We start from the raw sequence: 12,294 nt of genomic DNA, 5'->3' as shown, positions 1-12,294 counted from the left end.
TTGGCTGTGGTCTGTGCATCCTGGAGCTTAAAGCCCCCTCCCGAGGACCTGGAATTAATCCTGAAAAGCTCCAAGGAGTGGGAACCACTGGGGCCGGAGCTGTGCGGGGTGAGACATTTTTTGTAAGTAGGTCACAGGAAAGAAAGTGAAGCCCCAAAAGCTTCTTCCTGTGAGGTGTCAGTATAAAACTCTGACCTTGTGGGGGGCACCAGCTCCCAGGGTGTGTGCTGTGAGCTTTGGGGCAGGTGGTTTTATTCCCCTCTCCTGGCTTGTGCACACAGGTCCACCCAGGCTGCCCAAATGGATGGTAATTATTTTCACCACCAGCAGAGTTGTCATTGCATCTATCCTCTGAACTTCTGCTGGATGCTGAGCTCTGCTCTGAAGCTTTATGCATTGCCTTACTAATCCTGGCAATGCCCCAAGGTGGGTTTATTGAGCATCTTAGTTTTTGTTTTTGTTTTTGTTTTTTTTGTAATAAATTTGGCTTCTTTGGTAGCTTTACTGGAAAAGTTTGGGAGCACATGCTGAGGAACAGGAACAAAATACTGGTTAGGACTTAGGAGGTACGATAATTTTTTCTGCATGGGCTTGGGGTCTGTCAATCCCGCACAGGAATTTCGAGAAAGGATAGTTGATTAGTGTTGCTTAAGTGCATTGCAATTAATTGCTCTCTAGTTTTTCTTGTACTCTAGGGCTTAGGTTAACCTATAAATCTCATTCCCAGGTTAGTTGTAAGATCTTGATTTATCTCCCAGTAACGGTGTGCTAACACACTATTTGGCTTGAATTATTTAGAGTTATCATGAAATAGGTCTTATTTCTATTGCCTGCCCTGATTTGCACTTTAAATATAGTTCCCTGTAGCAATTCACCAGAATTCATGTTGAAAATAGAAAAGGGAAAATTACTTTTAAACAGCAGTTTGGCATATAAGAGCATGATTTACCTTGGAATTTTTCTCCAGCTGTACATTAAGGCCAAGCTTTCTAGAATATTTTTTCCCTATTGGATCTGGAAATTAGAATGAAACCTAAACAGCAAACACTGAACCCCAAGAGGTTACTCCCTCTGGTTTGGGGGAGTTCATATTTTCTTCTCTCCTTCCCTCCCTCAGGGGGCATTAATCTCCTGCTGTGCGCATTTGTTAGGATTGTTGAAAGTGAAAGGTAATTTCTTATCTCATTTGCTAATTTTTCTCACTTTTCTTCTCTATTTGCATCATTTCCTCTTCATTTCCACTAACTATAAAAACCAGAATGTTGTTGATAGGAATTCTGCAAACAATTCATTCTTTTAAGATTGGATTTATCAGTAGCATAGCATTTTCTGTGCTTTCAAACACATTTAGTCCTTTGATGATTTGTTTTATTTAGATTTTGGAAATGTAAAGATAAAACCAACCTGTATTTTTTTTTTTTTATATTCACCTGGTGGGAATTATATTGTCATATGCTTCCTTTTATGATGGGTAGTAACTCTGATAGCATTTCTTTTGTTATTTCTTTAAGTATTGTATAATTTATCTTTGTCATAGAAAAAAAGAAAGTTTTAATTTCACAGCAGAATGAAGGGGAGAATGACTTTTTTGAAGGGATATTTTGACTCTTGATCTATGCATTCTTGGAGAGAACTAAACTCTAGTTTACCTTTCCTCAGAAACTTATTTTCTGAATGAAGATGCTAGGGTATCTTGATTAGGATAAGTTGAATTTTTGGAATTTACTTGATTTATGGGAATCTCTCCTCTATGAATTCACTACTTTAAACAATAACATTGTCAAATAATATTAGCTGCTTATTCATGAAAAAATGTGATGGATTAATATCTGAGCTAGTAGCTAATAAAGACATGTTTTCTTCTGTATTGAATGGACATTCTGAAGGGCCAGGGGGCTCTGTGATGTGCTCTTTTTTTTTTTTAAATAATTTTATTTTTTTATGCATACAAGAACTGTGGTGTAGGCCAGAGAGGTAAGGGGTGAGAGGATTTACCAGAGACAGAGTGGAGAGCAGAACAGGCAGATCCACTGAAATACACTGCTGAGGGGATCAGCAGGCAAGACAGGAGAGGTCTGCTGCACCATGTGGGTTAGCTCCATGGCCTGGGATCAAACTCCTGTCACAGTGGCTGGTAATAGCTTGATAGCACTGAGACTTTAACCCCTGCACCACCAGGGAGGCCCTACTGTTCTTTTTCATAGCCATTTGACCTTGCAAAAAAGTAAGGTAAGGCTGAACACTGGTTGATACTACATGTTGAGTCATTGAACATGTTTAATTGAGAATATTATTTTTTCTTGATTAGAGAGCCTTGGCTCTCCACCTTTGGTATTAGGAATTGATGGGGTCAGGAAGATGAATTTTTGCATCACATTTATCTATTTGATTGACCACAGGTTTTATATTCTGCAGATTGTCACTGTGTTCTGTGGTGCTGGGTGATGTTAATGTGTTACAACCTTTGTATGTTTATGAATAATTTCATTTCAGATGTCTTTTTGAAGAGTTCAAGCCTGCTACTAACTGAGGGTGAAATAAAATGAAACCAAAAAATTAAGTACAATTTAAATGCTGTTTGGAGGTTAAAGCTCTCCTTTTTTTTTCTTAGAACTTAATGAATGATTTGTGTTTGTGTATAAAAAGTGAGAAAGTAGATCTGATTTCTAAGTAAAATAGGGGGATAGGGGAATTCACTAAACTTCAGCCCAGGGTTGCTCTGCCTGCTCTAAGGAGTAGACAACCCTTAAATGATGGTTTACCTCACAGGCATCATGAACACGTTCATTCGTTCTTAGGTTCATTCACTTGGTGAATATTTAATGAGTTTCTTCTGTGTGTTATCTAGATGGTAGGTTCCAGGGCAAACAGTATATAAAAACTCATTTCCTGCCCTCATAGAGCTTACCTAATCCATAAAACAAGCAATAAATCAATACATAGTCTGTCAGTGATGGCAAGTGCTCTGGAGAAGAATAATGCAGAGTGAGAGAGGTATGGATAGAAAGGAGTGGGAGATTTACTATTTCTTATGGTAAGTGTGGTCTCAGGAGGCCTCATATGACTGCTGTTATCTAAATTCCATGCATAGAGGTTCATCTGACTTACATTTCAATTTCACCCAGCCTTTTGAAATGTCATCCTGGAAATGGAAATGATTAAACTATGTTAGTCATTTGCTTCTTCGGGTGTGTGTGCTTTAGAGTTTTTTCCTTTGAGCAAATGTTAATGGAGAGAGACTCTGAGGCTGAGGCTGTCTGGGGGTGGGGTGGCACCAGAGGTGCCCAGTGGGTGAGGTTGTCTCCTGCCTCTGGGAAGGGTCTCCTCTTACCCAGGGATTCCTACCACTGATGCACCTTACGCTGTTGGTCCATGGAACTGCCTAACCCTTTGAATACTTTTCTGCTGTCTGGCATTGCCCATTCACTCCTGGGAAATGCTAATTAAAGAAAGTAAACTATGAGATACTCTCCTCTTAGCTCCTCAGGAAAAACATACTGTAAAATTAAAGGTATTATTTTTTTGTCTAGTTAACCTTCCTGGCTGTTTAATTTATCATTTTGTCTATTTTTCAGTGTTACTGTTACGCTACTTTTTAAAATGTAGAACTTAGCTGTATCTCTAGGGAGCTATTTATGTATTTACGAACTCTGACTCAGAACATTAAATCATCCTGCATGGGAAATGGTTTTGACTCCCTGCACTCTCCTGGTCCCATTGCTGTAGTAGGTTCTGGTACCTCTTCTTACCTGTCCATAGCAGTGTCTGCACCACACTGCTAACCCTGCAACTCTCGAGACAAAGCTTGCTCCAAATTTAGCTGTTACCAGCCAGACTCCGGCAAGCACTGTCAGAGTGGGAATGTGTACGACTTTCCTCTGGATTCTCAGGAATTCTCTTGTGCTTAAGAAAGCACTTTCTAAGAAGTTGTACACATGTTTTTCTGTGCTTTATTTCTGAAGATACAAACGATGTACGCAGATGTACTCTTTGAGGTAGTATTTTTCTAGCTTGGTCGCCTAAGTGTGTTGACTTCGCACTGATGAATAATTTTAGGTCTGGAGATGAAGGCCGTCAGCAGTGCTGTTTGCAGTTTGCAGCAATGCAGCTGCTTAAAAATGAGCAAAATCTGTCTTGTTAAAGTATCCTTTTCCCCCTCATTTTAAGCAGAACTGTTGAATTCGAGAATGAATCTTAATTGCTAATTTTAATGTAAAAATGTTTCCTTTTTTCTAGCTTTTGCTTTGGTTTCTGAAGATCTAAAGAAAGAGGTCAAGCAATCTAAGGTACTAATTTCTATGATCATATCTACTGTGATTCCTTTTTCTTTTAGTGAAACTGATTTCATCTTTCAGTAGTTATCAATTTTTTAATGTTTTTTTTCTTTTCTTTTTCTTTTTTATATTAATTTTCAATTTTTTTTTACATCATTGTTCATTTTTAAACAATATTTGCTTCTCCCCACCCCTTCAGGTGTAGTCCCCATAGAGTTTCCCTCACCAATGCACCCATGCACCATCACCTCAGTCCCCTCTGCTCCTCCCTCCCTCCCTCCCTCCCTCCCTCCCTCCCTCCCTCCCTCCGATCCCTCTCCCTTCTCCCCTCCACTATGTCTCTGATTTATAATTGTCTGTTTTTGCTTTGTTGTGTTTTGTACTGTTTTTATTTTTTTTACACTGATATCTTATTTGGTTCCCCTATATTCCTGCCATAAGTGAAACTTTCAAATTTTCTTTAATGAATTAGTGAAATGATCAGTGTAGATGTTGAATCCCTATTAGCAATCTAAGACTTTACAGAATTTACAAAAATTAGCTTGCAAAATTTTAATAGTTAAAGCAGATGCACTAGGTTTTAAATTTTGTTTTAAGGAAAAGATGTTTTGATATGAAGTTAGACATTTAAAAAATCTGCTTAGATATGATGGTTTTCTCTAGTCTTTACCCATCTTAATCTTGGGCTTAATTTTCCCAGTCTGTGAAAGAAGGTATATGCTGTCTCTGAGGTTTCAAGAGTCTCAATACCCCTCACCTTGAAGGTGACGCAGTGTGAGAGAGCATGCTGGGGACCAGTCAGAGACCCCATAAGATGATTCCCAGACTCCCTGCATGGTGAGAACCAGAAACCAAGACCTGGGGACTTATGGGGATTCTTCGCACTTACTCTTCTCAGTTGCTTCTTTCTCCTCGTTGTTTACATTCAAGATCCTCATCTAAGTTTGACTGTTTGGGCTTTGCACTAGGTCAGTTTAGCATACAAGAAAGAGAAACACTATTTTAAAAAGAAGAGTTATTCTTGTCATGTTAATTAAGGCTCAGTTGACTTTATTTTGTACCTCACATTTAACATAGTAGTATTTCTTAATAGAATGTTTGTTTTATTAATAGAATATTATCTGTTCTAACTATACTATGGGATTCCTACATAGGGGAAATATTAATATTTCCTTTTAGTTTTAAGACCTTTTATGATTAATAAAGCATTTTTGGACATTTCATTGAATTTGATCTTCTCAATAATGCTATTATTGCTAAGCAAAGCAGGTATTTCCATGTATAGCAGAGAAAATTTACCCTCAGAGAAATTAAGTGATTTGACCAAGCTCACGTGACTATTAAAAGGTGAAGTTAGAATTCAAATTTTCTGAACCCTTTAATTTTTCACACTATAATTTTATGTTACACACAACATGCAGTAATGTCTAAGAGTGTGTGTGTATGACTGTGAGTGGAGGGGTATAGGGGAGAGCAATAATGAGGCTCATTTAAAACAATTATAAAGTGCTACCAAAAGGTTTTAACAAGGAATTACAATTTTTATGTTATGAATTTAGAAAATGTAACATGTATTTCCAAATACAGATTTTTAACTGATCTTTTCAAATGAGGACTATATATATCTTTTGTCTTAAACACATACATAAATACAGAGATAAGGTAAATCCCATATCTTAGTGTCATTTTTCATGCACAGGTTTTAAAGCCCTTAAAAAATGTCCTTAAGCCCATCTGTACTGAGGCCACAAGACCACAAGAAGCAGCTAATTCCATGAGGAGAGGCAATGATAAAATGTCTACTGTACACTATACCTGAGGGAGAGGATAGAATCCTTTTGTCCAAGGTTCTCCATAGTCTATGGATGAATCCAGAGATAAGATTTAAGGCTCTTAACAATAACCACATTAATTTATGGTTTTTACTAATTTATCATCCTTGGTGAGCTGATCAGAATCTGCCCAGTCCTTGCTGCTCAGAGAAGCACCTTCTGTCCTCATGTCCTTGCGCCCTGCTTTAGTTAGGGGTCCCTAGAGGTCTGTCTTTAGAAGGTGGGCCAGTCCTACTCAGGGCTACAGTCCTTCCCCACACAGTGTTCAGGTTGGCATCAGGTGGCTTCACTTCAGATTCTGAGTGCTGCCTGAGCCTGGCCCTACCACTCATGGCTGACGTCTGGCCCCAGACTCCTCTCCTGGGTGTCTGTTCTAGTACCGTCCCTGATTCTGACCTTCCCCAGCTTTCATGGGAGCTTACCTGCTCTAGGCACATACCTGTCTTCAGCCTGTAGTGTTGCTTAGTCTTAGGTCCTGTGGAGATTTGTGACATTGTGTCCTACATGATGTTGAGTCAGAGCTGGACACTGGCGCCCAACTGCTGATTCACATCCTTTCTCCAACAGTGACCTGCTGTGGGAGTTACTGAACCTCACGAGGCTCATCTGTAACACTGAATAATAAGACGTCTCTGTGTCCATCACTTAGAATAGTGCCGGCCCTATTTAAATGTTTACTTACTATGATTGCAAAAAATGAATTATGCAGCCTTTCCTAAGGCTATGGTTTCTTGAAGAAAAAGAGAAACTATAAACCTTACTGTTTTTATCAGTTAAATTTTTTTATATGGTGGTAGTTGACTTACGAAATAAATGATGATGAGAATGAGGCTATGAACAGACAATTTGGGCAGAAATTTCCCTCTACCTCTCTAGGTTCTTCTCAGGCTGGTTGAGTAATCAAATTAACATTGACAGATTAGTAGGAGAAAAGGACAAATTTAATTACAAACATATAGAGGATATACTAGGATGTGCAATGGGGCAAACCAAGGCTGTATGTCCTGAGCTAAGAAATGGGATCGAGGCCTGGGGGCTTCAAGGAGAGGGAGGGGCTCACATGGCATCCAGATGCTGTTTGCTCTGCCATATACATAGGTTTCTCTGATAAAAAGGTATTTCTGATAAAAACCCTAATTCTGGGTAGTATTCTCAATTTTCATTCTTCTAGGTAGTTAAGGGAATGGTAAGTTTCTCAAAAGGGCTTCAGTCGACCTCCGTTTGAAATAATATATGTGTCAAAGTGACGTGTCTTGGGGAAGCCTGTCCTTCATTAGCTTTGTATTGGGCTGTTGGAATTGTTGACGCATTTTACTTGAAAAACGCAGAAAAAATACAACATGAATTTTCCAACACCCCTGTGAAATAGGTTTTATAATTCCTATACCTATTCCATAGATAAGAAACTGAGGCCTAAGCCTGATAAGTAGTAGAGGCAGAATTAGAACACAGGACCAGCTCACAACCAAGCGCATTAATGAACACATTGTGATTAATTAATTTTATTCAGAATCTGGGAGGTGGTAGTAGTTGTCAGTAGGTAGGAGATGCCATTTTACTTCTTTCTCTTTTTAAAAGATTTCCTAACAAATTCTTTCAAGTATAGTTTATATTATTTTAATAAGGAATTTATAAACTAACATTATAGGTATGGATTGCAAGTGTTCAGATCTATTGTGCTTAAAAAATAAAACCTGTCCAAAAGGGGACTTGGATTTGTTATTTCCTGTGTAGGGTAGGAGCTGCCTGTGGGGTAGATGCATTAGGAACAAATCCCTTTCCTCTCTGAATAGCAATTCAGTTGACTTATAAAAACCTTGACAGTGAGCACATTTTGATTGATATTGATAGTCAGTGTAAGAAACATGCAGCAGCAGAGATAATAAAACAAACCATGTGTTTCTTCTTCGGAAGAACTAAGCCTTTTCAAAAAAGAAACTGAAGACAGATTTTTAAATGTTCTATCAATTCATTCATTTAGTATAATTTTCTTTCTCAAAAGGGAAATTACTTAAGACCATTTTGGTTCTGTTTCAATTCACTCAATTCAGCCATTCCTTGGATATTTTATTTTTATAGTTTACAAATTAAGCCATTTGAAATGGCTGATTGTGTCGTGTCAGCCAGTCGAAACTACAATGCTTAATAACAAATAGAGAGATACATAATTTTGGTTGCTTTTCTTTGGTTTTAAAGATATCTGGTAGCAAATTCAGTTGGTATTCCAGCTTGTTTAAAATTTACTCAGTCTGGAAACACTATGTCAGGTTATTTTTTGCTTTTCAACTTGTTGGTGAAGGTGACTTTTGCAGTAGGCATCACTTGTAGTGTACTTTCAGATTACGTTCACATCTACTGCTGCAGGTTTTCTGAAGAACGTCTTTGGAGAAAGACTGGGCAGGACTTATCATAGGACTTTGAAAGGAACATTGGAAAGGAGTTGAAAGACCAGAGTTCTAACCCTCGTTCTGAAGCGTATGACTGGAGTGACTACTGGACACTTCACCTTTTTTGAGCCTCCATTATCTCATCTGTTAAATTGGATCATCTTCAGTCCTGTTAATTTTTGCTTTTAATTTGGTGAAATACACATAACATAAAAATTTCACTTCAGCCGTTTGTCAGTGCGCAGCTAGGTATCATTAAGTATATCCATATTGTTGTGCAAGCAATCTCCAGGATTTTCACATTTTACAAAATCAAAACTCCTGTCCCCATTAAACAACTCCTGTGTTCCTTTCCAGAAGCCCCTGACAATCACTCTTTTACTTTGTCTCTGTGAATCTGACTACTTTAGAAACATCATATAAGAGGAATCATACAGTATTTGTTTCACTTAGTATAAAATTTCACTTGGTATGTTTTACTTATTTCACTTAGTATAATATCCTCAAGATTCACCCACGTTTGCCATAGGCTGAATAATATTCTGTCGTAGGTGCATGCTGCATTTTCTTTATTCATTCCAGTGCTATATTTTAGATATAAAATTTTCAATTTTCTGTGATCCTTGTCAGGTGGACAAAGTTGTGACCTGCTAAGGAGAATACAGCTTGGCCAAGGAATAGTGGCAGGGTAACGGTGGCAGCCAGCAGTACCACTGCCCCCAGGCTAGTGCTCCTTCCTTAGAGCAGGTTGTTCTCCTGGCCAACAGTGTTGCTGAGAGAAGGGTGATGTGGTGAGTCCACCCATGCTAACTTAAGGTGATAACGTGACTTTGGTTCAGCACATGTAGGGGTTGACCTTGCTCATCTTTTTAGTGGGCTCTTCTCAAAAGGATGTTCTTTTTTAATCAGAATTAAGTGAACTGTCACTTGATCTTGAAGTATAACAAACCAACACATAATTAGGTGGTTCTCTGCTGAGTGGTATTTTCTTGTGACAAAGAAAATTTTAGAAAAATGCTGCCAGAGGTAGCTGCTCTGTTACGCTTTGCTCTCCCTTCCTGTCCGTTGCCCCAGTCCTTTTGTCAGTCTAAGTGTGGCTGTGTTTTGGCTTTTAAGCTGTTTCTGATTTTGTTAAAGGCTCAGACTGCATTTCTTGCTGCAGTCTGTGAAGAAAATTGAAGGATATTTGCCACCGTCCAATTGTCATAATTATAGCATATGGTTGTTGAAAGCGGAAAAGGGCAATTAGCGAGAAAATTCCTTCCTTGTCTGCCAGAGACGACAATGAAAATGGCAGATTTAGCTGCTGACACTTCGCACTTTGTCAGAGAAATCTTTTGAGAGCCCTTCCCCTGATTTACTGGGAACAAGAGCAGGCATTTCTGTGCCCAGGTCTGGATGTCTGTGTCTGGAGTGCTGTGACTCTGAGCTCCCCTTCTGTGTTCCTGAAGTCTCATGAACCACAGGCTGATCACCTCGAGGGCCCTGATTAGGCCTCAGTGCACCTTCTCAGGGAGGAGAGGTCATGTCAATTAAAAAATGCAATTAAAAAAATAAAAAAAATAATTAACCCTCCCAAGAACTCTGTAGACCAGCAAGTCGTAGCTCCAATTTACACAGGAGGAAAGAGCCGCAGCTCATTTAAGTGACTTGCCCAAGATTATGTAGGGAAGGGACAGTTGTCTCCATAGGAGACTCTGTCCTGACACGGAGCAACATCATTACTCTATTATCCCTCTTGTGTTTTGTTCTATTTCTTTAGGGAAGCAGTTTTAAGCTTTCCTCTTCAATGTCTCCCTCCACCCAAGTGTCAGGGTATTACTAGCTTTGTTATGTGATGAGACTTATCGTTGTTTCTTTTATTTAAATACAGAACTTGGAGAAAACTGGTGTATCAAGGAAAAATGGCATAGGTAAGTAATTATTTTTAAAACTTAAGAATATGTACTGAGGTATATTTCTTGCAAATTGTATTTCAGTGTGGTGAATTTTTTTCAGCTGCTCTTCCTTTGGCCTAACCCAGTGTTTACCCTCATAAAGACACAGGGAGAATGCTTTTCAGGTTAACATATTGGCATAAATTATGTGTTGAAGTAACAGCTAATATGTTGGATTTAATTGCCTCAGCCATTATTTCTTGAATTTCCAGTAAGGGCAGATTGCCAGGCCAGGTAGGCAACATCCAGGCTACAGGGATGAGACATGGTCTCGGTTGGGAGGTGCTCACATTTATTGGAAACAAAGGGCGAACTATGTCCTTTGCTTGTACCCTCTTTTGCCTGGAGCCAGCTTCCCTCCCCCATTCCCTCGCTCCCCCCCACCCCTAGACACCACTTGCCCTTCAGGGCATCCTTTGTCAGAATCCTCCTGAGATCCCTGGTGTGGGAGCAGCTCCTTGTTGCCTTGCAGACACACTGTACTACAGCCACGTCCATATACATTCTTATTGGCACTCACTTTTATTTATTTATTTTTTAGAGACGTAATTGACTTTATTAAATAATTCATGAGTCAGGCAGCATCCGATCTAGCAAGTGGAAAGGCACTGTTGCATTCACTTTTAAACATATTTTTTCCCCCTCATATGTATCGAAGATGTGACTTTTTGGTATTCCACTGGCAGCATGCCCCAGTGTGTTGATGGGAAAGGAAGGCCATATTTCTGGGTAAGGGTGAGTCTCTCCCTGAAGGTTGTGAACTTTGTCAGTCATGCGCAGGTGGGCCATGGCGACCTAGAAGGTGGACATAGACTAAAGGGAGAAGGGACACTTTCCTTTTTAGTTCTTCCCTCCTTAGACCTGGATTCTGAGGAGTATTGGTGAGTGCCTCCTTGGATAGTAGGGGTTTGTGCTGGGGCCTGTGGGGGTGTCTGTAACATGAAGTTAGCCATAGGGCATGGATTGGGTCTGTAGACTCTGAGAGCAGCCTTGAGGCGCCATACTGGTTCATTGCTTTTTCTTCTCTACATTTAAACATTCTTGTGGAGTTTTTCTCTCTGCTGCCAACCCTGGTGACTTTAGGAATTCCCATGCTTATTTAAAGGGAGTAGGTGTGTCTTGCAGTAAATATTTAATAAACTAATGACCTCAGTCTAGAACATGGGCTTGAAAATACCAAGGAGAAATTTACTTTGGACAAGTAAATCTATATCCTTGCAATGGCAAATGGTAACTTTCGTGATGATTAGCTTGATATCAGTTCATCTCAAAAAGAACCAGGGGGCTTATTTGCCACAACTGTGAGTCTCTATGACCAGGTGGTTACTGAGCAGCTGCCCCAATAGGGTCAGCCTTTAGCTCCTGGTGTCACAGTACTCAGGGCTGGGTGATAGGCTCCGAGGGCAGGCCAGCCTTTTTCTCCCCCTTCAGCTCTGTGCCAGCTATTCTCACCAAGTAAATCATGGTATATCCATTTGTGTGCATATTTATCCCTCAGCCTTAAGGGTTAAGGCTACTTGTTATTCAGCTTTTAGTAGAACATCACAGAAAAATACTAGCATGATCAAATTCTCTTATCTAGGTAGTTTCTCCCCAGGAAAGATGAGTGCATAGTAGGGTACATGGTTGCAAATGGTAGGTGCTCAGTCACCAAAGAAATAGCCTTTGATTTCTTTCACCTTCAAAGAAGGAGCATTTCTCCTGCAGGAATCCTTTCCTGCTCTCTTTTTGGTTCTCTCTTTGCTATCTGCTGCTTCCTCCTGGCTTCAGAACTACATCGGTCCTTGCTGTCTCCTAGACTCATTTCTTTATCTTCCTTTCCTACCCTGTCATGCTCATCATTATTGTTAGGCACTTAACGTAT

The 12,294-nt window shown here is 39.6% G+C and overlaps 1 protein-coding gene across 1 annotated transcript in view; it reads left to right on the top strand.

Annotated features, from left to right (window-relative positions):
* B3GLCT (beta 3-glucosyltransferase) overlaps positions 1-12,294 on the top strand; it is a gene marked incomplete at its 3' end in the record, with an annotated part of 100,920 nt that overhangs the window by 11,444 nt on the left and 77,182 nt on the right. Inside the window, exons 2-3 of the mRNA XM_084234473.1 lie at positions 4,237-4,286; positions 10,367-10,406. Of these exons, the coding sequence (XP_084090599.1) occupies positions 4,237-4,286; positions 10,367-10,406 (90 nt within the window). The remainder of the gene's footprint in view (positions 1-4,236; positions 4,287-10,366; positions 10,407-12,294) is intronic.

The sequence above is a fragment of the Talpa europaea genome, assembly GCF_964194135.1.
Source record: "Talpa europaea genome assembly, chromosome: 6".
NCBI lineage: Eukaryota > Metazoa > Chordata > Mammalia > Eulipotyphla > Talpidae > Talpa > Talpa europaea.
The sequence above is the reverse complement of the archived record's forward strand: the minus strand, read 5'-3'. Positions and strand labels throughout refer to the sequence as shown.